We start from the raw sequence: 26781 nt of genomic DNA, 5'->3' as shown, positions 1-26781 counted from the left end.
AATGCAGGATCTGTTTTATCCACATGTTTTTTTCCTTCCAAATGCTGTTCCTGCCATTTGAAGTTTCCATGCCATAATCACACCTATCTGTATCTAGTTTCTGCTACCACTCAACATCTCCCCTCCACTCCACAGCTGGTTCAGTTCTGAACAAGGTCTGTTATTTCCCCAGCCAACTTACGTCCCACTTTGGTCTGAGTTTCTGCATCTCTCCAGCACATTCTTACTACTGAACACAGATGTTACTGATATGTACCAATTCTGACGGGTAGGAAAATAAAGTAGCTGTGAATACTACTAACACGAGTTTCCAGGACTGGGTCTTCAGTTGTGATTGTGATGCTTTATTATTATTGTTATTATTATTTTAATGGATAAAACCTAAGCCAATGCCAAAAAAGATGGAGTGCAGTACCGTGATATCACCACAATGAGGCATGTGATGCATTGTTTTAAAAACAGCTGTGGCAAACCATTTCTATGCTGTGCAGTATTTCTTCTCTTTTTCGGGTCCATAATGGATTTTCCCAGGTTCTATTCAACATTACTATTGTTTAGAGAAGGTCCTTTCCTTTGATGTGACACCTTCACGATGGTGAAAATATACATATTTAAAATTATTTCTGGTCTTCCTTTTCCAAAAGGAAAAAAAGCTCTGCATTATTTCTCTTGTGTACTTTCCACTACCCAGCTGCATCTTCCCAACTACCCATGATCTTAAGAAGCTTAAAATTACTTTCATTGTGCTTGCAGCTGTTCATTTTTTCACAATGTGAATGCATTTTGATAAAATAAAGGTAATCCTGCATCTGTCTTGTGCCTGTAGTAGGAATTGTTCGATGACATTTGTTAGTGCAAACTCCTATGTGAGTATTAATCACTAAGATGTTCAAATTCTGCCCCGTGAGGGCTTTTAAGCTGTTGAATGTGTTCTTTTTCAGTGCATGAAGACAATTCACATTGTTGCTCCAACACTTGTCCTAGGGAAGAAATACTGCTTTATATTTTAGCAACCCAGCCCTTTATGATGATGTTGAGTAAATAGGACCTCAGTAAAACTACTGATATGCAAAGGCATTATTTTTCATGAAACACTGTGAAAGAAAATTCTGTGCTTTCAACAACTTAGCTGTTTCAGAAACTGAACTATAGGCAATAATGTGTATCTTAATTATTTAACTGCATCTCAACTATTTAATTTAATGATCTACTCAAGTGAATTAGATTGGGTTTCCCTCAATATATACAAGACCAACATCTTGGTTGGTTGCCACTAAGTTCATGTGGGCATTAGTTGTACACAATTACTAGGAGACAAGTTTTGTTGCCCCTTTTAGAGAATTCTTAGTGCTTCAGAATAACACTGGCTTTTCCCTTCCCACCTAGATAGTCCTTGAACAATTTAGGACTTAAGAGGGTTTTGTTATGTACTACCCTTCTGAGCAGGACCAAGAAGTTCTATCTCCTATTTCCACTCAGAACTGTGGAACTGCAGCCAGCTTCTTCCCCACAAGATACTACTTTTACTAGAGTGGTCCCAGCCACGGTGGGACTGCTCGTTGTTTCTCTAACATGTCAATCATGTTGTCATCCCTCTGCCTTTTCTCTGCGTCAGTATCTTCTCCATTTGAATCTCTAAGTAGCACTGTAAGCAAACCTTTGGGATACCTCAGGTCCTTCTCCCTTGCACAGTCTTTTTATGGGTTCTCCTCTGAGTGCTGCAGAGTAGTTGCAGCACACTGTCATTTTTCTCCATTGTTGTTTTTGTGTTCCTCCTATGGGCAATGTTTTCTGTATATTATGAAAGAGGAAGTAAGATTTTACTTGGGGAAAAAAAATGGTTTCAGGTTTCAAACACGGTTCAAGCTTCAACCTTGAAAGTTTGACCCTTTCTTTTTAGATGTTTAGTTCTAGGTACTCATTTGTACCTTCTCCTTAAAAAATAGGCTCACCACTCTGCTTGTGACCACAGTGCCAGAACAGGGCATTAGTAGTAGTAAAAAGGAAAATGGGGATAAAAGGATGTACTGCTTCCAAGTACAATGACAGAGAAAACTACTGACTAGCCAAACTGATAAAGTGGCTGTGAAGGCCTGAATGGCAGATCATAGTATCACCCTGCTAAAATGTAGGAAATACAGAGAATAGTAAAACGTTATATGCTACCATCAGAAGGATGTTTTAACTGACGTCTTTGTAAATGAGTAGAGGAGTTAATCCTGTGTTATCAGAAGGTTTTTATTATTACTATTACTATTTTATTTTTTGCGTGATTTCTGGTAAAACAGCAATGGAGTCAATTCCCTGTGCTGAAATAGTAACGGGTTCATTCAGTGTGAATGTTAAATTCAAAGACAGAAACAATGTAAGCTGATTGTTACTTTAAATATAATAACAATTAATTGTGGGACAGAAAAATCATTAAGGTCACATGCAATTTCAGAGTTTCTCTCAACCCTGTTTCCTTGCTTTGTTCCTCTGAGTCAATCCCCTCACTTCATAAAAAGTCCAACTGTGTCCTAAATCCATTTAAAACTCCTGTGCTTTATTGCTTTGGCTCTTTTGTTTACTTCATCCCACAAATTAAATTCTGTATGGTCCGGGTCCTCAGCCAGCCTAAGCTGGCATAGCTTGGTCAGAAACCACCACTCTTTGCTGATCCAGATGATTGAGCCCCCTCCTATTAATCACTGGTCGTTTCCCCCATCCCCCAGGCAGATTGCTTGCACGTTGTTGGCAGGGTTCCTGCATCATCTGTTCATTCACTAATAACACTATTCAGCATTTATTGGGCCAGCCTGGCTCTCTGCGCATTCGGCAGCAAAGCTGCTATTGATTGCATGATGGGGAAGCAGAATCGAGCTCTATGAAGTAGCATCACTTTGTATTCTGAGGGCTGTGTGCAAACTACAATGCAGTTAATTCACTAATGGTTTATATTTGTCTTGCTTATGCCGTAGTGAGGAGAAAATGTTTCAGCACTGCTAGGGGTGGGGTCGCACGATCATTATTCGGAGGCTTTGAAAGTCACTGCACAAAAGGCAAGTTGTGTGCTGTGCTCCAGCAATCACACACCTTAATGCCTGTGAGGCACGTTGCCAAAGACCTCCCAGTTAAGGGAGGTAAGATTATACAGCCTGTGTTGCCTTATTGCATGTGCCAAATGAAACTGCCAGATAAAAATTTGGTATGAAGGACAAAATGATTTCAGCAGAAAGAAATAATATGATCTCACTTACACTAGTTTACACCATCTATACTCTTGCTTTCCATGAAGAAAGCTGCACCAGGTCCATTACATTTTAAGTGAGATGGTACTCTGAAAGGGTAACCAGTTTATTAAGATAAATCACATATGTTTTAAAGAACAGAACTGAATGATTGATATATGTGGGTCTAAATCAATTTCAAGACTTAAAAGTTTGAAAAGTATTACTGCCCTCCAAAGCATTAAAGGCCTCCGAAGTCTCTCATAGTATTTCATAAAATACAGCAGTCATTCAAAATAAAACAGAGCAGCTTTAAAAAATTAGAGGGACTTTGATATTTTGCTCAACACGAGCCAGCACTGCAAGCTTGCAGCCCAGAAGGCCAACTGCGTCCTGGGCTGCATCACCAGAGGGGTGGCCAGCAGGTGGAGGGAGGGGATTGTGCCCTCTGCTCTGCCCTTGTGAGGCCCCACCTGGAGTGCTGCGTCCAGGTCTGGGGGCCCAGCACAAGAAGGGTGTGGGGCTGTTAGAGCGGGTCCAGAGGAGGGCCACAAAGCTGATCAGAGGGCTGGAGCACCTCTCTTATGAAGAAAGGCTGAGAGAGCCGGGGGTGTTCAGCATGGAGAAGAGAAGGCTCCGGGATGATTTCATTGCAGCTTTTCAATACTTAAACCGGTCTCGTAAAAGACATGGAGAGCAACTTTTTACATGGGCATATAGTGATAGAATAAGAGGGAATGGTTTTAAACTAAAAGAGGGAAGATTTAGATTAGATATAAGGAAGAAATTCTTTATGCAGAGGGTTGTGAGGCACTGGTGCAGGCTGCCCAGAGAAGCTGTGGATGCCCCATCCCTGGAAGCTTTCAAGACCAGGCTGGATGGGGCTTTGGACAACCTGGTGTGGTGGGAGGTGTCCCTGCCCATGGCAGGAGGATTGGAACTAGATGGCCTTTAAGGTCCCTTTCAACCCAAGCCATTCTGTGATTCTATGATTCTATGATTTTGTAGTTTTTGAATTAAAAATATCAATTCAAATATTTTCATTATATAACTTCTTGCAAATTTGGAAAGGTTCTGAAAAAATTATCCTTGTAATTTTTAAGGAGTGTATTACCATAAATTAATTAATTATGTTTGGCTCTTTTAAGGAGATATTTTTAAGTATTTTGAAGAGTTTCTTCTTCCAGTTTATGATACAGTATATATAACACTTCAATGTAACAAAATGCATAATTACAAATGTAACTTGCAGTGAAAGAATGGCATGCATAGATAAAGCCACAAGCAAATATGCCAGTCTCGTTATCTCTGATATGTAAATACCTAACACAAAGACAAAAGCTGAGCTGTATTTGTTAATACTGGCTAAAAAGAGAAAAGCATTAAAAAGTCAAGGAAGTGATGTGTGGTGACTTGTTTCCTCCTCAACCAAATTTCTTCTCCATGAAATAGCTGCTGAGGAGTTTCTGGTTTGCTTCATTTCTCTATGATAAAGAATGGAAAAAAATTACTTTCCCTACCTAGACCTCCTCTTCCAACCTTTATACCTGAGCTTCTCCAAAAGTACAGAGCTTCCTAAATTGTAAAGGAATAAGCTGCTTGTATTGATGATTGGGAATATAGTAAATTACTTTGAATACAACATAAAAGCTTACATAAGGTGAGCCTTAAATACTTTTACGCATGCTCTGACCTCACCAAATCATCACCTGGTGGAAACAATAGCACTCCATTGTCTTATGGGACCTAAGTATGTTTCCTCAGCTAAGAAACTATTCCACTGACTTTCAGCACTTACGTCAAGAAACACTTCACATGCATTTGTTTCTACGTAACCTGAGTTGTATTTTCTTGGCTATTGAAGGTAACTGAGAAGCAGGGAGAACAGGGTCTTTTGAACACCTTTTTTCACGTTCACACGCTACCTTTATTCATATTTAGAGGAAGATGTCAGCCTTTCAAGTACAGCTCTAAGAATACCAATGGTGCAGTAGGAACAGGTCTCTATACTGCCAAAGGCCACATGACCATCTTAACCAGTCACAACACTTAACCAGGAAATTATTTTTGTTATAGAAACTACATTGGCCTTTCTTCTTTAGGCTCTGCAGACATACCAGACTGATCCTACCATGAGAAGGATGCTAACTCAGCTGTATTTCTATATTATGCCTGTATTTAATGTGGATGGATACCATTTTAGCTGGACAAATGTAAGTACTATCAGTAGTATTACTCAAAAAATTGTTCAGACAGGTAAGATTGAATGTTTCTTATATCATTCAAAGGTGACTTTCTGGATAATCTGGCCCTTCAGTTTGTGTCATGCAAAATTGAAGTAAATTAATTCAGTTAAAATATAATACTGAGTGTGTTTACCAGGGGTGTGTTTTTCTGTGTGTACAGATAGATTTTCATCAAAATACAGTAATATTGTTAATTAATTGTTTTAAAACTTACATTAGGATCGATTCTGGAGAAAAACAAGATCAAGGAACTCCAGGTTCCCATGTCATGGTGTTGATGCTAATCGCAACTGGAAAGTGAAATGGTGTGGTAAGTCTGAAAATACTTTGGTCCGCAAGTTCAGATTATCCTGTATTTAATTATTGACACAGTAAGTGGGTTAGATCACATCAGTTGCAAAGTATTCCACAGTTAAAGATGAAGCTGCTTTCCTGTAACACCATTAGGCAGGGCTTGAATCTTCCATCTATCTTTTAAAAAAAAAAAAAAAGTCCTGACCTTTGGAAAGACACATCACAAACAAAAGTTTTCATGGTAATTGTGGGAAAAGTGCAAAACCACACATACACCTGTTCTATATTTCTGCAATCATGTAAATCATATGAAGCATAGTATTGAGTTTGGCCCATCACATTTCAGAATTTACCTGACTACAACCTTAGGAAATATTTTAGACTTAATTTTATTTAATTAATCTCTTCTCTGAAATGACCTTAGTTTTGGAAACTTCAGATTTGCTTTGTAGAGAAAGGTCTGAGAATATTTTAAGACCATTATTTTTAGTGATTTAGTGAAGAAGCTTTTAAGTGCATGGAGATCAATTTTCAAGCTCTCTGAATTTCTGTAAATACTTTCATAAAAACTGACCTAAATTTTGCATAGAGGACACAGTAGTAATGAAATATTACCAGAAGATTTGGAATGGATCAGCTGAACAAGAAATGATATTTTATTAAATCCTACAGCAAGATGATGCAACTCTCACACAGGAGTCAGCAGCCACACAAGTTCTGGTGTAGCAGAAAGTAACAGCCCTTCATTGTGAAATACAGCATTATTCACCTGGTTCTTCTGCTGACCTGCTCTCCCATCTCAAGCAACTTCCTTCACCTCTCTGAAATTGTGTTTGCATGGTGTTAGCACAATGGTCCTCCCTTCGACCTATTCCTCTTCTACTGGAACTCTCCAGGGGGTTCCACTGTGCTCTCACTGCTTGAAGTAAGGTTAAGCACTGTGCAGTCTGCCTTTCAGTGGTTTGATTGACTAAATAGATTTTTGAAAATTGTAAGGATAAAAGTAAGTGTAAAATATCTGCTTGGGGGAATTATAAACGAGATGAGAGTGAACAGAAGCATACATTCAATACAGTATGGACCAATACAGTATGGACCTTCCAATTTCTATCAACTCTACTTGTAGTAAAGAGAGGACTGACATGGAAGCAGTTGCAGACGTTAGATGTTAGATGAGAATCTCTGCACCTCAGAAGACAGTCCTAGGGCTGCTATCACGATCTTCAAGGCAAATTTATGCTGCAAAAGAAAGTAAAAATGAACCAAAGTCCTGCATCATTGTTATTATCTTTTACTTAAGTGCAAAAATCACAACTGCAGGTATTTTGGGGATGTGCTTTTACTGTTCAGAAGTCACTGGCATAATTGGAATGAACAGTTCTTTTAAAAATCTTCAGAGCCATACTATAGTTACCTATCAGTGCAACATTAATATTTGCAGTGTGTTTTCTTTCTAGACCTAATTAATCTTTCTTGGGTTCAAATCACTCTGCTCCTCCCTCTTCCTGCTCCCCTGTATTTAAAACACTCCAACTGTGTTAAAACCTAAACACTTTTTACTCAGTCCTGAAAATGTTTGCTCTTTTTTCTGTAAAAGCAAACAAAACTCTAGGCTGAGTGAAACTATAGCTATACACACACGTTGTGTGTTGCCATCCACTAGTTGTTAAATCTCTTTTCTGCACTATAAATGAAAGGCAGCTCCCCACCACAACTTTAAAAACTAAAAATTATTTCAAAGTTGCTCATCATCCCACTAAGCACATGCTCTGCTTTCCTCACTGGACCCTAAATTCCACCTGATTCCCTCTTTCAGCAGAAAATAAAGAGCTCTTTCATGGACAGGGCTGACGGGTGCTCAGAAGATCCTCACCTGGAGGCTTGTGTTCTCATTAATCTGACTCTAAATGAGGCAGAGAAGAATCTGGATCATATCACACTTTGAGGCTTGTAAAACCATGATGCATTTAAAATTAAATATGGCGTATGCTTGTAAAAAAACTTTTAATACAGTTCAGTCACACCTACAGTTTGCAGACAAGGCTTGAACTTCACTGCAGGACTCCCAGGCAGGTGTGTGGTGGCAGAATCCAGCCCCAGCAAAGCCACTGTGTGCTAGCTGCACTGAGCTATTTGGTAAAGATAGCACAGCATCCCTTCTGCTTTCCTCTGCCCTTCTAGTGCAGGACTTTGATGTAAGCTTTATGATGTTGCTTCTGTATTCTCTAGGGGCTGAAAAATGGGTTATATCACTGATTGTGGTAGATACTGTTTTGCAGCCCCCCTGTGCCCAAACTAGTGCACAGAAATTGCACACAGCCCCAGGTGAATACTGACTGCAAGATCTCTGTTGTACAAATGTTCCTTGCAATATATATATGTGTGCAGTAAGTAGCACAATGGTTCAATTCATGAGATAAACAGCAACTTTAAAGCCAATAATGAGGTACACAGAATTAAATCATTTCATAGGGCAAATCCAGTGAAAGGGTTTGCATCCAAAGCTCTGAGAAAGAAGCAGTGGGAATTAAAATTTTGAATGCCTCTCAATTACCAGAGCACCCCATTGCTCACTGAGGACAGCACCCCACACTGACAGGAGAAGTGGCTGCAAGGAATTTTGAGAATCATGCTTCAGTTTATCCATACCCCCAGTCTTGCTTCTGTACCCAATTAGACTTGGTTTTATCATTCTCTGCACATGCTTCCTTTGTACTTTTGATCTTATGACAGATGCTGGAGGATACCCTCAATATACTACCAGGTACAAAAATAAGGCAGCATGGTGATATTTAACACAATTCCATTTTCTTCTCATGACTATAACTCTGAAATTTCACAGGAGTTGTTGATACATACTGTATCATTTTTTATTTCTTGTGTTACTGTAAAAGAACTTGCAGTATGAAGATTCAGGATATCCTTACACTGTCCATGGGCACCATGGAAACTCAGTCTCTTTACCACCAGCCAGCTTCACGTAAGGAAAAACATTAACTACAGCTGGGATTACAAGTGGCTCATGATAGTAGGCTGAGCAGTTTAGAGAATCTTTTCTTCACTAAAAGTCACTAAACTGAGTCATATTTTACCATTGGGTCATTTTAGTGTTAGCTTGTAGGATTATGCTTTTTATTAAAAAGAAGGCTCATTTTCATGGTTCAGCATAGAACACTTGTGGGAGATGAAGCATCCATTAACAACAACAACAACAAAAAAAAACAGCGGCTCTGGAGGCTCTGTTAAATAGCTTTCCTTTAGCTATATTATCTGACAAGACATCAAGGCAGGGTGCTCTTGGGATCTGGATGACTTGGTGGCCATCTGTTCTGCAGGGAGGACACCATCTGCCCTCAGTATAACCCTTCCATATCCACGGCTATCTAAGCAGTAATACCTTTTGATATCCCCACCTGTGGCCATTGAATGATAGCCTCATTTTTCCTATTACAAATGAAGCTGCAGCATGAAATTCTTCCCCTCTTTTATTTTTCGGTTTTTGGCATTAGGATGATCGCATAACCCTGCTTAGTTCATATTATTATGCATTCTCACACACTGCTTTTTTCTTATTATTTGAAGATGGGAGTATTTACTATACAAAGGAAAGCCAATAAAGCACTGCTTTTGTAAGCCCCTGATGGTACCAGGAAATGTAGCAAACAAACTATTATTATTCTGCAGGTCAGTGTGAAGCATGTGGCATTTAGAAATCACAGTGGATAAAAGAGCGCTATAGATTTGCATAAATATTCTTCTTTTAGGCCCAGGCCTTAAGCTGTAAATGAGGTGGTGGCTTAGAACCAGAACTGCTATGTGATAAAGGAGCCACTACCACGCCTCCTTTTCTGAGTTTCATCTTTCACTACCTCATGGGATATTACACGTAGGTTTCACTTCTGTAGCTTACTGCCACCTGAGCACAATGATGCAGTGAAAGAAATCCTCACAGTTGGGCCCTTGCCCCTTTTTGAAATAAAAATAAGCCCTGTGCAAGCTGAGATTATTTCTATTTTAGTTAACTGAGCAATCATCCTATGCAGCTCATCATTTTTTTCCCATAAGGTTTGCGAGAGTAAAAATAGGCAGTAGTCAGGGACTATTCTCATGTTTTAAACGAGTCTCAAAGGTAATGCACGTCGAGGTTATCTACCTACCATTGCAGCTATCACTGCATAAGCCAGTACACTAAACTACTCTTAAGGGCTAAACTGGTCTTGGCAGCGACTAGTGAAAAATTTCCATGATTCCTAATAGACCAACTGAAACCCCTCACTAGTTTTAATAAAACCTCCATGCCGGAGTGCTATCATAAAGTGTGCCCCTCGTATGGAAAGCTAATGAAGAAAATACAATGTAGTCAGGCTCTCCTTTCCGGTTTGGGTTAAAAATACATCCTCTGGGGAGAACTGCATGTAGTTGGCCACTTGGCCACTTGCTGTGTTTATTAGATGGACAAGCAGATTGCTGTACTGAGGTCCCACTGGCTGATGCCCATCATTCACAAAAAAGCAATTTGTTTATAGCTTTTCATGCTCTTGCACAGAGGCTCACATAAGGCTGAGCCAGGAGTTGACCCATAGAAATTCTCTGTAATCGCTCACCATCAGCTTTCTCATTCCATCTCTAGATGAAGGTGCTTCATTTCACCCATGCGACGACACCTACTGTGGTCCCTACCCTGAGTCTGAGCCTGAAGTAAAAGCTGTTGCTCATTTTCTCCGCAAACATCGGAAACAAATAAAAGCCTATTTGTCCTTCCACGCATATGCACAGATGCTGCTGTACCCTTACTCTTACAAATATGCAACTATTCCAAACTTCAGTTGCGTGGTAAGTACATTATGGCTGGGGAGAATACACTTCCCTATATAACATTTTTTGGTACATTTTCATTTTGAGAAGAGAGTTGTTTCCTCAATGCATTGCACATATTTAATATTGAGGAGTATTTATTCTGGAACCACTTACAATCTTGTTTCTGATTAGATAGCCTCCCCTCAAAGTGAGTCAGCAGTAATTTGATTTAAATGGTATAGTGCCTTCCATCCATCAGTCCCTGCAAATTACCCTATAGGATAAATCCCTGGGTTTTAATTATAGTTATTATCGTTTTATTTAATTAACAGTAATGGGAATTATGTAGTTAAGTCCCTGGGCATCATGTAGCTGATATTCTGTCCCTTCATGCTCAGAACTGGAACACTTGAAGCACAGAGAAGATCATCTTCTATTTTATGACCAAAATAAAATTGAAATGGTTTACGTTTATTGATTAGAAGAGAAATCTCATAGATTTCACCAAAAATAAAGCTTCTATTGCCTTATGTATCAACCTGCTCAGACGTAGCATTTTTACCACTTTAAGACAAGCAGTTAATTAACATCAGGAGCTTTGGAGCTTTTGTTTATTAGGAGAATAAATTAATAGTATATTTTTTGATGCAAGCCTATTGATTTACTAATATGTACATTTCATGTATTCTATGCTCATCCAAATGCAGGAGAGCTATTCCCCCTGCTTGCAGTGTGAAGTCTTCTTTGAGCCAGACTCCTGTGCATAAAACCCTCCCTTTAGCCTATTCTCTTAGGGAAATGTTGCTCAAGCTTCACTTGCTCTTTGCTCCTGCTCACAGACGCATATTGCAGCAATCAGTAGCCAGCATCTTTCTTTTGCTTTGTCCATACATCTCTCATTCTGGCCTTGAAAGCTGCAGTGACATTTAACTTACTAGTTTAAGCTAGTTTACTCCAGAAGGAGCTTAACTGCATCTTACATTTATCCTGTGCAGAATAAATGATGTTGTCGGTCCTTGGAGATTCGCTGAAGTTTCACTGAGCTGCCCTCTCAGGAGACTGAGCAGCCAGCACTGCACAAACTGAAGCCTCTTTGTTGGTTTATTTCTGTTAAGACACTTAATTTCATGAGTTACTAAAATTTTTCCTGTCTGATGTCATTCTTGGGAAATAGAGCAAATTACAAGTTAGCTGTGCAGGCAAGGGAGCTAAAAATATGAACTTACGGAGACTGGCAATCAAACTCTGCACTGACTCTGATTAAATCCATGAACCTTGTTTTTATTCTACCTTCTCCACATTCTTTTGGGGAGTGGCAAAGGGAAAGAAGAGCTTCCCAGATGAGCTGGTAGCTATTAATTACTAAAAAATGTAGACTGGGAATTGAAAACCCCAGGATCTCATTTCTTCGAAAACCAGCAGGTGCAAGCATCCTTTCATTTTAGAACAGACAAGACAGCAAAAGGTAAAGACATGATCTTAGGAAGAAAATCAGCATCTCCTCTGCAAGATGATTGCTGGGTATCAACAATACCAGGAGTAATGTGGGACAACAGCAGACAGTGTTAGGAAATTCATTTGAAGGAAAATGAACCTCTGAGAGCTTTCATACATACCAATATATCTTCAATACATGTTGTTCTTGTTGCTTGGTGGCTATTTCCTTTCTGAGAGAGAAACTGCCCCTCAGTGCACACACTCTACTTTTCCATCCAGAGCTTTTAAACCAAAGGAGTCCATCTTTGGTGAGTGATAGGTGTGCCCTGAGTTTGTGAGGCCTTGGATCAGGCTTTGCATCAGAGGTAGTTTGGGTATGGACCTAAAGTGACAAAGAAAGACACTGGTTTAGACAACAGCCCTGGACAGGTGTAAGTCAAATACCAATGCTAAATGTTCTGCCAGTGTTTGACTCTGGCATTGGTTTTATTGCAGTGGGGCAAAAAGGAGAGGGAGGTTGGAATAAGAAACTGAAGTGATTTCCTGTTATTTAGAAAGTTCGGTATGGGGGGGTTATAGTAGAAATGAATGGAATACTGTTGCTTATTTATTTATGTGTTTTAATATTTGCCTACAGCCAAAGGCTCCGTCACCCAGCGGCTCCTAAATGAATAATCTTTAATATTTGAAGTGTCTCAAACGGTGACTTAGGCTGAGGTTCCAGAATCTCCAGTTCTCTTGGAGATTTACAGTGAGATGGAAAGTGGCTGTCTCTGCTTCCTGCTGCTGACGGAACAAGCTTTGCTGGTCCACGTGGACTCCACATGCACAGCAGATAAATAGCAGTTGGAGTTAACAGGGGGCCACAATTAATCCCAGGCTAAAGAAAGGATGTTTCTGTCTGGGTCGTGTCATTCTAGAGAGCTGTCAGTTACCATTTCAGTTAAAGCGTTCAATTATTCAGAGCTGCTTTGAAACTGGAGAGCTGCGTACTGATCACAACATGCATATTCTGGGCTAATTTAGGCACAAGTCTCCTATTAACACTCTCCTGAAATCTGTCCTTTTAAGATACTTAAAATGAAAGTGTACTTTAAGATTGGAAAAAACAAACAAACAACAACAACAAAAAAACATTCTTCCACCAAGAGAGTTTTAAATTTCACCTACTGTTCACTCTTTTTTTTTTTTTCTCCTGTACAGTCACTTGCAATAGTGTTTACAGTGAGCTTATATGGCATGACTGAGTTCGTGTATCTCCCTGTAAAAATCCGACAATTGTATGTGAAGCTTTCTCCTTGAGGGGGGTGTTCAAGGGCTGGTTGCCTGGATTTATTCACGGTGAGATCTGCACAGTGTGAACTGTCCCCCTTCAGTACATAACTCCAACAGGCGAAGTGAGCAGCATCCCTCCAGGCTAAGAGCAGTGCAGGGACACCTGCCTACATGCCAGACACATACTTGGGTCCCTCCTGGGCTGACCTTCAGGCAGTTGCTGCCTCTGCGCAGAACTCAGTGCTGTTGTGCTGCTTTAAAATGGGAATTGCCAAAGGATTTCTTCAGAACGATTTCGACAGGCCTTGCCTGTTTTCTGTCGTTGCTGTAGGACGTGTAACTCCTGTGGGGAGTGTTCTCTCTCATAGCTGTGTTCTCCTTTCCATGGCCCATTTACTGGGATGACTGCTGCACTGTCGCAATGAAACCCCTCTGCCCTCACAGGATCTGACACCTCCTGCCCCATCAGGGTCCTGTGTGCGTCATGACTCACAAAAGTTGAGGCATCTGCATGCGTAATAGAAGGAAGAGTCCCAAAAGACAGCACTTCCCTCTGTTTTGGGCCTCCGGCCACCTCCTCATGTTTGGTGCGGGGTGAGTCAGAAACTGCCCATCAGCATCAGCTGGCTCCCAGGTCCCAGCCCTGCAGAAGTGCACGGCAGCACTGACTTGAGCAGTTCCTGCCTTTGTGCAGCCTCTCGTGGAGGTGGTGAGAGGAAGACAAGAGACAAACTGAAAATATCAGGCCAGAATCTCCAGCACAATCTACCTTGTGCTGAGAAATGAACAAACCAAATCCAGTTGTGTCTAGCAGATTTTCATAATGGGGTAAAAAATTATTTTTTCATTGGGCAAGAACTGGACAAGCTAGATAAGTTTGCCCATGTGAACTTAATGAGGTCTAAGTCTAAGTGCTGCATCTGGTTTGGGGCAATCACAGACGTGAGCACAGACTGGGAGAACAACTCACTGAGAGCAGCCCTGCAGAGAAGGACTTGTGGGTTCTGGTGGACAAAAGGCTCAATGTGAGCCAGCAGTGCGTGCTTGCAGCCCAGAAGGCCAACTGCATCCTGGGCTGCATCACCAGAGGGGTGGCCAGCAGGTGGAGGGAGGGGATTGTGCCCTCTGCTCTGCCCTTGTGAGGCCCCACCTGGAGTGCTGCATCCAGGTCTGGGGCCCCCAGCACAAGAAGGATGTTGGGCTGTTACAGCGGGTCCGAGGAGGGCCACAAAGCTGATCAGAGGGCTGGAGCACCTCTCTTATGGAGAAAGGCTGAGAGAGCCGGGGATGTTCAGCCTGAAGAAGAGAAGGATCCAGAGAGACCTCACTGCAGCTTTTCAATACTTAAATTTGGCTTATAAAAAAGGAGAGCAACTTTTTACGCAGGCAGATAGTGATAGGACAAGGGGGGATGGTTTTAAACTAAAAGAGGGGAGATCTAGAGTAGGTATAAGGAAGAAATTCTTCACTCAGAGGGTGGTGAGGCACTGGCACAGGCTGCCCAGAGAAGCTGTGGATGCCCCATCCCTGGAGGTGTTCAAGGCCAGCTTGGAAGGGACTTCGAGCAACCTGGTCTGGTGGGAGGTGTCCCTGCCCATGGCAGGGGGGTTGGAACTAAATGGTATTTAAGGTCTCTTTCAACCAAAGCCATTCAGTGATTCTATGATCCTATGATTCTCCAGAATCCTTTCTTTTGAGATCATAATATTCCTTTTCCTTTCAAATATGTGCATCCTTTCTATGGGTTTGCAAGCACTATTAAGCAGTATTCATGTGTGACCCTCAGGATTTGCCATGCACCAGGCCTCCTGCACAGTTTCAGAGGATGCCATGAACCTCCTACACAGACTGTACCCGTATGGATCTGGAAATGTAGGTGCTCATTTTCCCCACACAGCACTGAATCTGTACTTCTGCAATAGTGAAAATAGATCTCCAAGCCTATGTTTTCTGGTCCCAGAGAAAGTTAGACCAGCGGTGAATACTCTCCAGTCTACCAGAGATTCAGGAGTGGAATTTGCCTCCTTCCTTCTTCCTACTCTGCTCAGTGAACCACTGTGGAATGAAACCTTCAATCACCAGCAGAAATGAGGTTTAGTAGACTGGGAAATATATCTGCAGATGTTGGCAGAATATGCTTGCATAGCTTTTAAAATGCCTAAAAAATGGCATATATACACCTATAATTAGAAATATTTAATGGCTGACCATTCACAGTGCAGTGAGCTTTTTTATGCCATGAAAATACTGAATCAAGTTCTTAGTGTTAGGGAATTACTGTCAATAAAAATAAATAATGCATTTCTTGCTTAAAATCATTTTAGTTTGGTTGCTGCAGATTTACAGAACAGGGCATTGCGCCGGCAATCAGCAATCCATAGCTCAGGCTCCAACCCCACTGAAGTATTTAATTCAGAACCTAATTTATGCATTTGTTTTTCTCCCCCACACAGGAATCTGCAGCCTATAATGCTGTTAATGCTCTTCAGTCTGCCTATGGTGTAAGATACAGATACGGTCCTGCATCTAGCACTTTGTGTGAGTTTCCCTCCAACACAAGTTTACGACTTTCACCTAGCTATAGTAAGAAGGAGACTACCTTTGTTATTACAAAGGAAGCAAATGCTATTTAAAGTGAACTTTGCTCCAGTTGTGGATGGTGAAGAAGGCGGAAAAAGTTTTGTAACTGACACAGTCAGTTGATTGCAGTAAGATTAAGTCAACCGATGCAATAAAAGAGAGTAAAATGCAATGCATTTTGGAGGGGAAATCCAGCAAGTAACACGTTCAGAACATATAAAAAGAGATTTAAATAAATAAATCAGAAGATCTGAAGAAGCGTTATCTTTACCAGATACTGTAAATGCATTACTAAATTATAAAATATTTGGGAGAAAATAACTCAAAGTAGTTTTCAGCTTTCACTATTACTTTGCCTTTCTCTCTATGCACTTGTGATAGATACAGCTATTCATGAGCTCCTTCTAAAATTTAAGATGATCTCCATAAAACTTAGGTTTCAAATGCCTCAGCGTCTAGATGATGGTAACTGATAGCAACAGTATCTTTACTTGGATATCTTCCGTTTTTTCAGAGGGTGACTTCAAATGCATTTTCCCCTATAAACAGAATAACTTTAAAATATTCTCTTTAAACATGTAACAACATTTGTCAAACAAGCTCCCCATGCAGACCGGGAAAAGGAAATGAAATTCAATAGGTTTCAACGAGATGTGACTCTCTTTACTGAAACTATGAGGCCTGAATTCTCTTGGAAAGACCAACAGGCTCTGAAAAAAAGTGAGGAGCTTAAGTAAATAGCAAGATCTTTACCAAGTAATCTCCTGCATCTCCTTTGCTGTTACTGTGTTTTGGTTGGAGCTCTACGCATCACACTTTATCGTGGGCCCCCATTTCACAGCACAGTCATCGTCTTGTGCTCATTACAGTGCAGTCATTTGCTGCGTCGAAGGAAGAGCAGTGTGAATTAATGCTAGAATTGCACAGAAGAAAGCAGGCCACATAGGAGATGGATCTTTATATAAATATAAGTGTCTTGGGTAACCAACATATGGAGATAATGAAAAGCATAAGAAACATACTTCCTCTGGAAGGTTTGTTAATATTAGACACCACCTATGCAAATGCTCTCATACTGTAAGGAAATCATGAGATGAGACAGAAATTAAGAGAAAAGAATTTTAAAAGCACTTTAAAAAGAGAATGTATTTTACTTTATCATCTTTCTCCCTTCTCCTTGCAAAGGAATTGCCTTAAAAAAAAAAAAAAAAAAAAAAAAGGCTGGAAGCATGGAGAGCACAGTTCCAGCTGGGAGATCTTTGTGGAAGCAAAGCTCTGGTACAAGAACAGTTTGGGGCTGTATACGAAATGTTCATTTTTATTGAAGTTTCTCTGTATACAGAGAAGTCAGTTATTACTTTTTTCATGTGAAAATCGAGGGCCTAATCCTGTATTGGGCCGAGAACTTTACACAAGGAGCTGGGTGCCCATACCCCTCTCTGAAGGGTGTTTTGGGTCAGGGAGCAACAGCTTGCATTGTAACTGTAGTCACTGTGTGCTGCAGACAAAATACCACAATAATTATCCAGTGCTTTCAAATGACCTCCACTGAACTGTTGTGTTTTTTTTTTTTTTTACTTTTCTCTGAATTCTCTCTTTCAGATGTGAGTTCTGGCAGCTCTATGGACTGGGCCTACAAAAACGGTATCCCCTATGCATTTGCTTTTGAGCTGCGCGACACCGGCCATTTTGGATTTTTACTTCCTGAGACGCTGATCAAACCAACCTGCACAGAGACCATGCTTGCAGTTAAAAATATAACTCTTCATCTGCTGAAGAAATGTCATTGAGAGCTATTTCTAGGATCTGAAATTAAGGGCTTTACTTCCAGCATCAATGCCTTTCAGTACATTTAATTGTCACAGCAAGCTTAGGCTTATAGAAGCTATAGAAGGTAATATGGTATTGTTTCTACCAGACTCACCTGGCCAGAAATGGAAAATAAAAACAAACATTTATTTTTTACTCTACAAAAGTCCCTGAAGTTGATATAGTAACTTAGTTTTCCATTTGGTGTAACATATTTAGTTCTTTTTGCATTAAAGCTTTGATTCTCTGCCAGGGACTTCACTGGGGCAGGTCCAGGCCCACATACAGGTGCTTGACAGAAAACTTAATTTCTAGAGTGTCCTTGGCCTTACTGCTTTCCCAAACAGGACTTCCCTCACGGAGTCTCTTGAATCAGGGGATAAAATTAACCTTCATGTATACGCACTCTGTGTCCCAACACAGGCCTGTGTCTATAGCAGTAAATGGCAGTGCAGTACATAGTTGCAGCTGGACATGCTACAGGTAGCAACGTGTCTTCTTTCTGCATTTATACATACATATGTATATGCACTTTTCTGATTTTTATTCATATAATGCAGGAATTTGACCCAAGGTTCCCTTTAACTGTTCAGAAATGACAACTTTCAAATGTATATATTGGGGTGGACTAAAAATCAACATACTGCCCTTGAAAATGTAACTTCCCTCAAGATATGTAAGAATTATAATAAAATATTATTGAACTATACAATACTCTGCTTTATGGAGAGACCATAGCTGACAAAGCAAATTGCCATGACTAGGAGCTTGGAACCAGGCAGGTGACTGGTGCTTCTGGGTTTTGCCATAGTATATGCCCATTTCTACCAGCTGAGGACCTGGCCTTGACCTGTAATTGCAATGTTAACTGATGTTTTATTCATCAGTATTCTTACAGTGAGTTCTGTAACTCTGTGGCTATGTGGCTGCTCTTCTTGGAAGTCATATTTTTTGCATGCTTTAAAGGAATTAATAATAGATTGTTAAGTGAGATGGAGGTGAAAACAGGAGCTTTACAGCTGAAAGAGAGAAAATAAGCACCATGTTTGAAAGAATAATAACGAAAGCACAGAGAATGTAACAACTTGTTGAGGTTTTGGGGGTACTTTTAAAATACTATTTTTTTTCATTTTATTATATCTGCAAAAGCATATATTTTACTTTATTAATTTTGAGTTTAATCTTATGCCATAACATGTTAAATAAAATGTATTTGTTAACAAAATTATCAAAGGCTTTTGTAATATTCTTCATATTTTATTTCATTGTTAAGCCTTAGTTCATGGTTTTAACAATTTTCTGTATCTGTAAAACATTACTGACAGATACAATACTTTAAAAAATCTACACCCTCTTTAGATACATACTTGAACTTAGTAAATGTGCAACATTTATGAGACTAGGGAGCACTATATTTAAATAAGAATGCTATTGTCTTCAGGACTTCAAAAGGCAATCAGTGAGCAAAGATGACAGAATCCCATTCTATGTAAGTTTAACATTTTGTTAATAAAATGTATTTATTTTAAGCAAGCTTTCTGAAAGCTTGTCCAGACTTGATTAGTTCAGAGTTGTTTGAGTAATGCAAGTTTCTAATATGCTTTAATTAAAATCTAGGTAATGGAAGCTCTACAAAATATCTATCCAATGATCATCTCCCATTTGCTTATGACCATAATCATTAAATACTTTGAAGACTGCAACAACAGTGTCTTGCTATGCACAAAGTCTTGACAATCGGTCCTGGTTGTGGTGTAAATTAAATATTAGCATCAATTGTCAAGAGTTATCCTGCATTTAAGTAATAAGATTTAACTATTACAAGGACACGTGGAACGGAAGTGAAGGACAGAAGGTGTGAGAGACGCCTAATCAGCAGGAGACAATTCATCACTGGATTGCAACCTTTGTACAACCTTTTCCACATAGAGGCCAGAAGAAACCAGATTCAGATGTGATGGATTGATTGCTGCTCATAGTTTAACGGTTCATCACATGAAACATTTCAGATTTATCTTCATACCATCACATCTCCACTGTTACTGAAAAGTAATTGAACTCTTGGAGAAAAATAAAAGAAAAAAGAAAAAGAAAACTGGTTTTATTAACAAAAGGTCCTAACATTTTAGATGTGGTTGACCTTGGACAGGAATAATTGCAGGTAGTCCTACATTTATCTAAGCTTTGACATTTAGAAGTATTTGATTTTAAAAACATTCGATGAATAAAGCTGTGTCCTGGCATCTGGGTGGACTAAGCCTGAATACTGCTTTACATGCAACTGAAACCTCTGAGCTGAGCTGAGTTTTGAAGACCTTTCTATGCAGGATAATTCAGTGCTCCATAGCTGAATACAAGTGTAAACAGTCTCTGAGTCCTTTAATTTCAGGGTCACTAAAGCTGATCAAAAAGACACTCCGCAGAAAAGAGCGAACCCTATTTCCTGAATTAAAAATTTGTAAGAAAATTAATCAGCAAGAGTGATTCTAAATAGAGCAGTTTACCCTAAGGCAAGAATTCTTATAACAGCTATTTGGGTATGGAACAACAGCCTTTTTGACTTACAAATGTTACTTCTCTGAACATTTCTTTCTTATCTCTATAATTACTTACATCTCTTCCCTTTCTACTTCTCTTCAGCAGACTTTATTGCCCATAGGACAACAGAATTGGTAGCTGTTTTAAGAAAGATGAGTTTATGTTATGATGATAGGTGTAGTTTATCATTCAAATAAAAAGCACATGAACAGCAAAACAGTGGTTATTAATCTGGCAGTCAAAATCAAATATATAATCATTATGTGAAATCCAGGAGTTGAACATCCTTCTTTTGCTTATTGATAGAATAACTATAACTGCTTCTGTAAATTGGAAAAAATGCTCAGACAAGGTTTTGTGAACATCTGTTCTTTTCTCTGACAGCTTTTATGTTTTAAAAACACAACTCAGGTAAATTAGCATGAAGGAAACAGGCCTATGCCTCCGAAAGTCACCCTTCTCAACCACAAAAAAATTATCCCAAATGTGAACTTAGAAAGATTCCAAATGACCTTGAATTGTCATTCATAAATTGTTAAAAAAATTACCTTTATATGTTGAAAAAGGTACTGAGTTTCACTGCAAATCTGGAACAAAGAACATAGGGCAAAGCTCCCCATACCTTCTTCAGAAGTTGCTTCAAAAAGGCCAATGCATTTGGTTACCCATGTAACACGTAAAGCCTCCAGAAAAATGCAGTTCTTTTTTTTTTTTATCGTCTGAAATTTGAGCAGAAAGATTAAGAATGACCTTCAATGCCAACATGCATTTACTTGGAAACAACCAGTACCAGTCAGTTTGTCTACAAAATAAATTGCAGCATGCAGATTGCACTATCTACTCGAGGACTGCGCAAAAATGCTTATTGAAAACACTACACTTAATTCTTTAGGCTGAGAAGAAAGCAGCATATTTCCTACCAAAAACAGGTTAATATTTAACCACTCTAGTTTATTCATGTTAAACAATACCCTCCCTTTTTATGTTTACATTTAGTTTTATGGCATTGCTCAAGGAATAAGATATTCAGTAGCATGAGTTGAGCAGTATATTTGTAAGCCCTTTGACATCCTTTCCTTTCTCTGAGTGAAACTACTGTACCATTTCTATAGCTCAGTGTTGTAGCAGTCACATTCATTGTTAGTCTCATACATAATGATTTAATTTTTTTATTTTATTTTTTTACTTTTTGTGACTAAAAGCCAAATGTTACCAGTTTCATTCAGTTCTTAAATGTTGGTAAAACACCAGAATAATATATCAAATGTATAGAGATGAAACTACACTTCTGCTGAAGAAAAGAGAACAGAAATCTAAAGAAAACAGAAATCTAAATAAATCTCAGAGAGAGCTTTAAAATATGAACCCCATTACATTGATTATATTCCTCTGAAAACATTTTTAAAGTCACCACGCCAAATACCTTTTTAAAAACCTTCTGTCCACAGAAAATGTGGCATGCTTAATGTATGTCCGATTTTCATATTCATTCATGATAAAAGTTTAAGATCCAAAGAGATGTAATTGTTTCCCCCTATCGAAGTAGGAGGAAATCTGTGTGCAGACTCACTTGTGTTCTGGCTGATTAAATCGATAGACCCTCCATCCACATCAGCACCATGGAGTCAGGAGTACTTATGCTGGTTGTTGGTCTGACATGAATGAAGGTTAACTACTCCAGAGTGGCTTTCACGCTCCTCAGCTGAATGCGCCCATCACCCTACCTGTGATGCACACCTTGAGCAGCTGGTCGGAAACTCACACTTTTAAGTGGTGTCAAAGGAGCCTGCCTTAACAACAAGGTCTTCTTTTAGTATCTGCAAATTTGGGATAACCAGGGTTAACCTGTATGAGCAGTGAGCTCATACAGGGTTCTTCTTAGCAAATAAGGAAGTGTTTGGTGCAATAAGTACATCTTCAACCCAGAAGCCCCTAAATGCTTGTCCCTGCCCAACAAGCAGCAGTGGTCAACCAGAAAGTTGCAGCTCTCTGTATGTGCAGATCCTTTCAAATGCTCTCTGAAGAGACTGAGTCAAGCACAGCAGGGCTTGCCCTTGGACTGGGACATCAGGGAATGCACTCATAAATAATAGATCCAATTGTTAATTAAAAAATTCTGCTACTGACCCCAGCCATGCAGAAAGTGCATGCCTGTGACAATGAAGATCCATCCTTTGCAACAAAGACAAGGGATAATGTTCGTCATAGTTCCTGTCTGCTCCGAGATTCCTGCTACCCTACCACTGTTTGGCATTAATGAAAAAGATGTGGGCAGAATAGCCATAACAGGGAGCTATTTTAATCTCTCCCCAGGTCTGTAGGAGTGCATACTTTAACTGAAATAATAGATAACTGGTTCTGAAATAAATATTGTGGTATGACTGTGAGCAGGTGTTTTAGTCTTTTGTGCTGACTACTAACTGCCAGGCTGTTCCTCTGCCTACCAGTACGGCTTGATGCTGGGTGCAGGAGGGCTGGGAGTGTCTCTTTTTTTAACCAAATAATTAACCTTTATTTCTTTTTTTTTTAACTAATTCTGAGCAGAATATGAACCTACATACATCTGAGAAAGTTTCATTTTATAACAGAATTTTCAATTTTCTTGAAAATAATGTATCTGTTTGAATCACAACCAGAGTTTAGATGGCTCATTGTCTTCAACATGCTATAACTGAAAAAGACAGTATAGCAGTCTGAAAATCTCAGCCAAAATGACTGATCCACTTACTGTTTCATTTTATTTTGTTTCTAGATTGAGAAAATCTGGGTTGACTGGGCTGAATCAAAGCAGTTCAGTCAAAAAGCTGTGTTAAATGTTCTGTGCTTAGTTAGCTAGAAATAGCTGGGGGTTTTGTTTTAGTTTTTGTTGTTTTTTTTTTCTTTTTTTTTTAAAAAGGTATATTTAAAGTTCTTTACTAATTGCTTTACTCTGAATTAAATTATTGCATTCACTGAGCTTAATACGGTTTGGGCCGAGGTATTGTTATTTTCCTGGGAGCCAGGCAGCCTCCTAAGGGTTAAACGAGTGGCATGCCTGCCTCTGTGGTAGGAGAAGCAGAGCTGCTGTTTGGCCTTGTTAGCACAGAATCTGTCAAAAAGGCAAAATGTACTTGAGCCTTATCTCACAGGATAAATTTGCTACCTCACGCTGTGCGCCTCTCCATTTCTCCTCCTCCATTTCAAAACCGAAGTGAGTCCTGTCTGTCGGTGATGACTTCGGGCTCTAACAGCTTCTAACTTTCGGGACTAAATTTAAATGGTGAACCTGTTAAAATGTGTGAACTTCCCCACATACCTACACGGCTCGGATCACACACAAACAAGGCGTCTGTCTGCACAGCGTGTGCTGGCTGAGGGTTTATGTAACGGCGTGGCTGCAACTTGTGGCAGCCACAAGGCCACAGGTAGCAGGCAGCGTGTGCTGGGCTTCCCCACTCCACACACTGCAAGCACCCCAGTTCAGCCACTTCGTCTGGTGCCTTAGAGCCCCCTGTGCTATTACACTGGTGCAAAACCCAAAGCTCTTCTCCCAGGGCTGCTGTGGGTCTGCTGTCATTACCACCTAGGAGCCCTGACCACAGGCCGTACCCTTCACGTGCTGCCCAGCACAGAGCTAAGGGGTCAGGTTTTGCTACCGTGAACACCCACCCAGTTTTGGGCAGAGGCTGTGATAAGGTGTTACACCCTCAACTGACAGCTGGCTGCATCCCAGAAAGCCTGTGTTATCTTGTGGGTTACGAAGAAGGTCCTGTGTCACTGCCCAGAGTGAACAAAGGGGTGTCTGAGCTCTTCCTGTAGAGGCTTGTAAGCCTTCAGGAAGGCCCTGGGGAGCCTACAGGCCACCAGGATTTGTGTCTTCAGCCCACGAGCAATTCTTCCATATACTATGCATTTTTAGGAACACATTTTTAAAATCATAATTTTAAACAAAACAAGAAAAAAAATCTTATATTAAAACTTGCACTTATTTTAATGAAGTTTCTTGTCGGAGAAGCTGAGGTAGAAGTGACCTGAAGCTGCTGCTATCCTGAAGGATGTTTAGGGATTCAGAGGATGCAGTCCACTTGCCGTCAAATGTACACCTACCAACCCCACAGATGATAACTTCAGCCTTCAGGAGATGTCTCAGCAGAGACCTCACAGCAAACCTGTCTGAAGAACAGGCTACTCTTCAGAGAGATATTTTGATGCTGATGAATGTGGGGAAATTGATCTATAAATCTCCCCTCTTGAGCAGAGAGTAGGAACATCATGTTTCCACGGCTGTCAGGACTGCATTTTTCAAAAAAATGTTAAAATCTACCTCAGAATTTTAACAAAGCAAGGAAGGTCCCCATTCATTTCACACTTCCCTGCACTTCAGCAGCAAGGAAGGCTCCTTGGCTGGTGTGCCTGGCTGCTCTTCCACCGACACCCAGCCCGTCAGAAAGAGCGGCATTTAAAATCGCTGGAATCACTGTCTTCTTTTTCTTTTGCCTCTGTATCTTAAACAATCCATCAGTGCTAAAGCCTGAATATGCACAAGAATAACTCTTGTCCATTTAGGTGTCTGTTGAAGGGCAGAGAAAAAGCTGATTTCTTAAAAACTCCTTTTTTGGATTTCCATTTTGCGGAAAACTGGCAGTCTGTATGTACAAAAAAATAAATCTTGGAAGGCAAATGATTTGTGAAAAGTTTTATCCACAGACATACTAAGTACAGTATATATCATCTTCAGACTCCAATTCTGAATGCACGGACCCAAGGCAGACTGGTTGAAGCATTTCACTCAGTATCAGGTAGACTAAAAATAAAGGCAAAGGACAGAAGTCTAACATGGGGTAAGAGAAAAAGTCCAAATTAAATAGCAAGACTGTAGGCCCCAAGAGCAGCAGACATTATCTGGATGAGTTTTAAAAGGCATTTTTATTTTTAACCAGCAATAGTGAAGCACCAATACTTAAGAAAGACGAAAGGAAAACAACCATGTGGGATAATTAGAGGACTGCTGGGTCATATGGCTTACTGGGAGAGCAAATGGCTAGAAACAGATGAAAAACTAATGTTAGACAAAAACTAGCAAACAAGCAAAAACTAATCATTTTAGATTGAATGGCACTCTGTGAGAAGCATAGAAATAAATTCATCCTGAAGAAATGTAAGTAAATGGATACTGCTGGGATTATTTCTAAGGTAAAAAGCAGAGGGCTGAAAGGACACTAAAATCTAGGAAATCGCTTCTCCATGAATCTGATGATGTCACAGCCCTCAGTCAAACTTCTCTTACCTAAAAAATAACTTACCATTGGAGTACTCCCATGTGGACAAGATTAATATTCAAGAATCCTCAGACATAATTAATTTTTAATGTTTGTGGATATTAGCGAAGAGGTGAAGGAATATAGTAATGCCTCCCCTCTCAGTCACAACATTTCTCACTCAGCACAGGTTGGCACCTTTATCTCCACCTCTCCAGCTGTACATGGGGATAAACCTCAACACAGCAGAAGTGGATGCCTATCTGCCGTGTGAAGAAGCAGAGCGGCAGATTCCATGCAGACGTAGCAGAAATAATCTGCATTACATTTGGGGAGTATTTCCGCAGGGGTGTGTGGAAAAGTGTAAAAATCACCATGTATCTGCTGCAAGATATTGGAAACTGAGAGGTAAAGAGAGTTAAGATTAACTTCCTTTATGGAAAACCTCACTTGCCATAAAATTCATCTAAATACTGATCCCACTGCATAGTAGAAGAGTATTTCTACTCCACTTTTCCTTAGAAATCCGTTACATGATTTTTCTCCATTCCTCTGCATTGCAATGCACTTTCATAAGTACACAGCTTTTCAAGAACAGATTTGTATTGTAACTGAAAAGGATATAGTTGCAGCACCATCAATATACAGCATGAAGTTAAAAACATGCAACAAATTCCAAAAAAGCATCACTGGAACCCAGAAGATGAGACGTATACGGGAATGTTTCCAAGGAAGGCTCTCCCAGACTTGACTAATCTTAACAATGTGCATCTATTTAAATGGCACTTTATGCTCAAATCCACTAGACTATAGAAGCCAAAGCTGCAATGAAAAGGAAAACTACTGGATATCTATCATTTTGCTTGCCATCCAGTGTGGGAAATTATTTTAACACAGCGAGAGTCAGTTTATTTATTTAAGATATAAGTGCATACCTTTTAAAAAAGAAACAATAACTAAATAAGTCTTTAAACTCTGCAAAATTCTTTGTCATACAAAAGAATGTTACTTATGAAGGTTCACATACACATCAACTATAAATATAGCAGTGCTTTTGCCTTAGGTGTTCCCTGTCAGTTATATACACTGCCATGAAAAGGACCAAAGCCTTTAGTAGCTCATTCACTATTATTCAGCATTTTGACAACAACTGGCAATCCAACAGCCAAAAGTGCACTTGAGATTTCTGAGATATCCCACTAAAGCCTCCCATTCTTTTGTGGCTGGATGAAACAGGCAACCCTTGTGCCTCCTCCCGGAGGATAATAATGCCGGGTAGTATGGAAGCTCGAGGTGTTAGAGTTGCAGGCTTACCTATGCTACCACTCACCTTCTGTTTTTCCTGAATTCGTCCCCTGG

At 39.9% G+C, this 26781-nt stretch overlaps 1 protein-coding gene across 1 annotated transcript in view; it reads left to right on the top strand.

Moving 5' to 3' along the window:
- CPA6 (carboxypeptidase A6) overlaps positions 1 to 17628 on the top strand; it is an 82087-nt gene extending 64459 nt beyond the window's left edge. The window contains exons 7-11 of the mRNA XM_050708778.1: positions 5312 to 5422; positions 5675 to 5765; positions 10380 to 10582; positions 15712 to 15796; positions 17441 to 17628. Coding sequence (XP_050564735.1) covers positions 5312 to 5422; positions 5675 to 5765; positions 10380 to 10582; positions 15712 to 15796; positions 17441 to 17628 — 678 coding nt within the window. The remainder of the gene's footprint in view (positions 1 to 5311; positions 5423 to 5674; positions 5766 to 10379; positions 10583 to 15711; positions 15797 to 17440) is intronic.
- Positions 17629 to 26781: the final 9153 nt, after the last annotated feature.

The sequence above is a fragment of the Cygnus atratus genome, chromosome 2, assembly GCF_013377495.2.
Source record: "Cygnus atratus isolate AKBS03 ecotype Queensland, Australia chromosome 2, CAtr_DNAZoo_HiC_assembly, whole genome shotgun sequence".
NCBI classification, from domain to species: Eukaryota; Metazoa; Chordata; class Aves; order Anseriformes; family Anatidae; genus Cygnus; species Cygnus atratus.
Note: the sequence above shows the minus strand (reverse complement) of the source record. Positions and strands in the feature narration are given on the sequence as shown.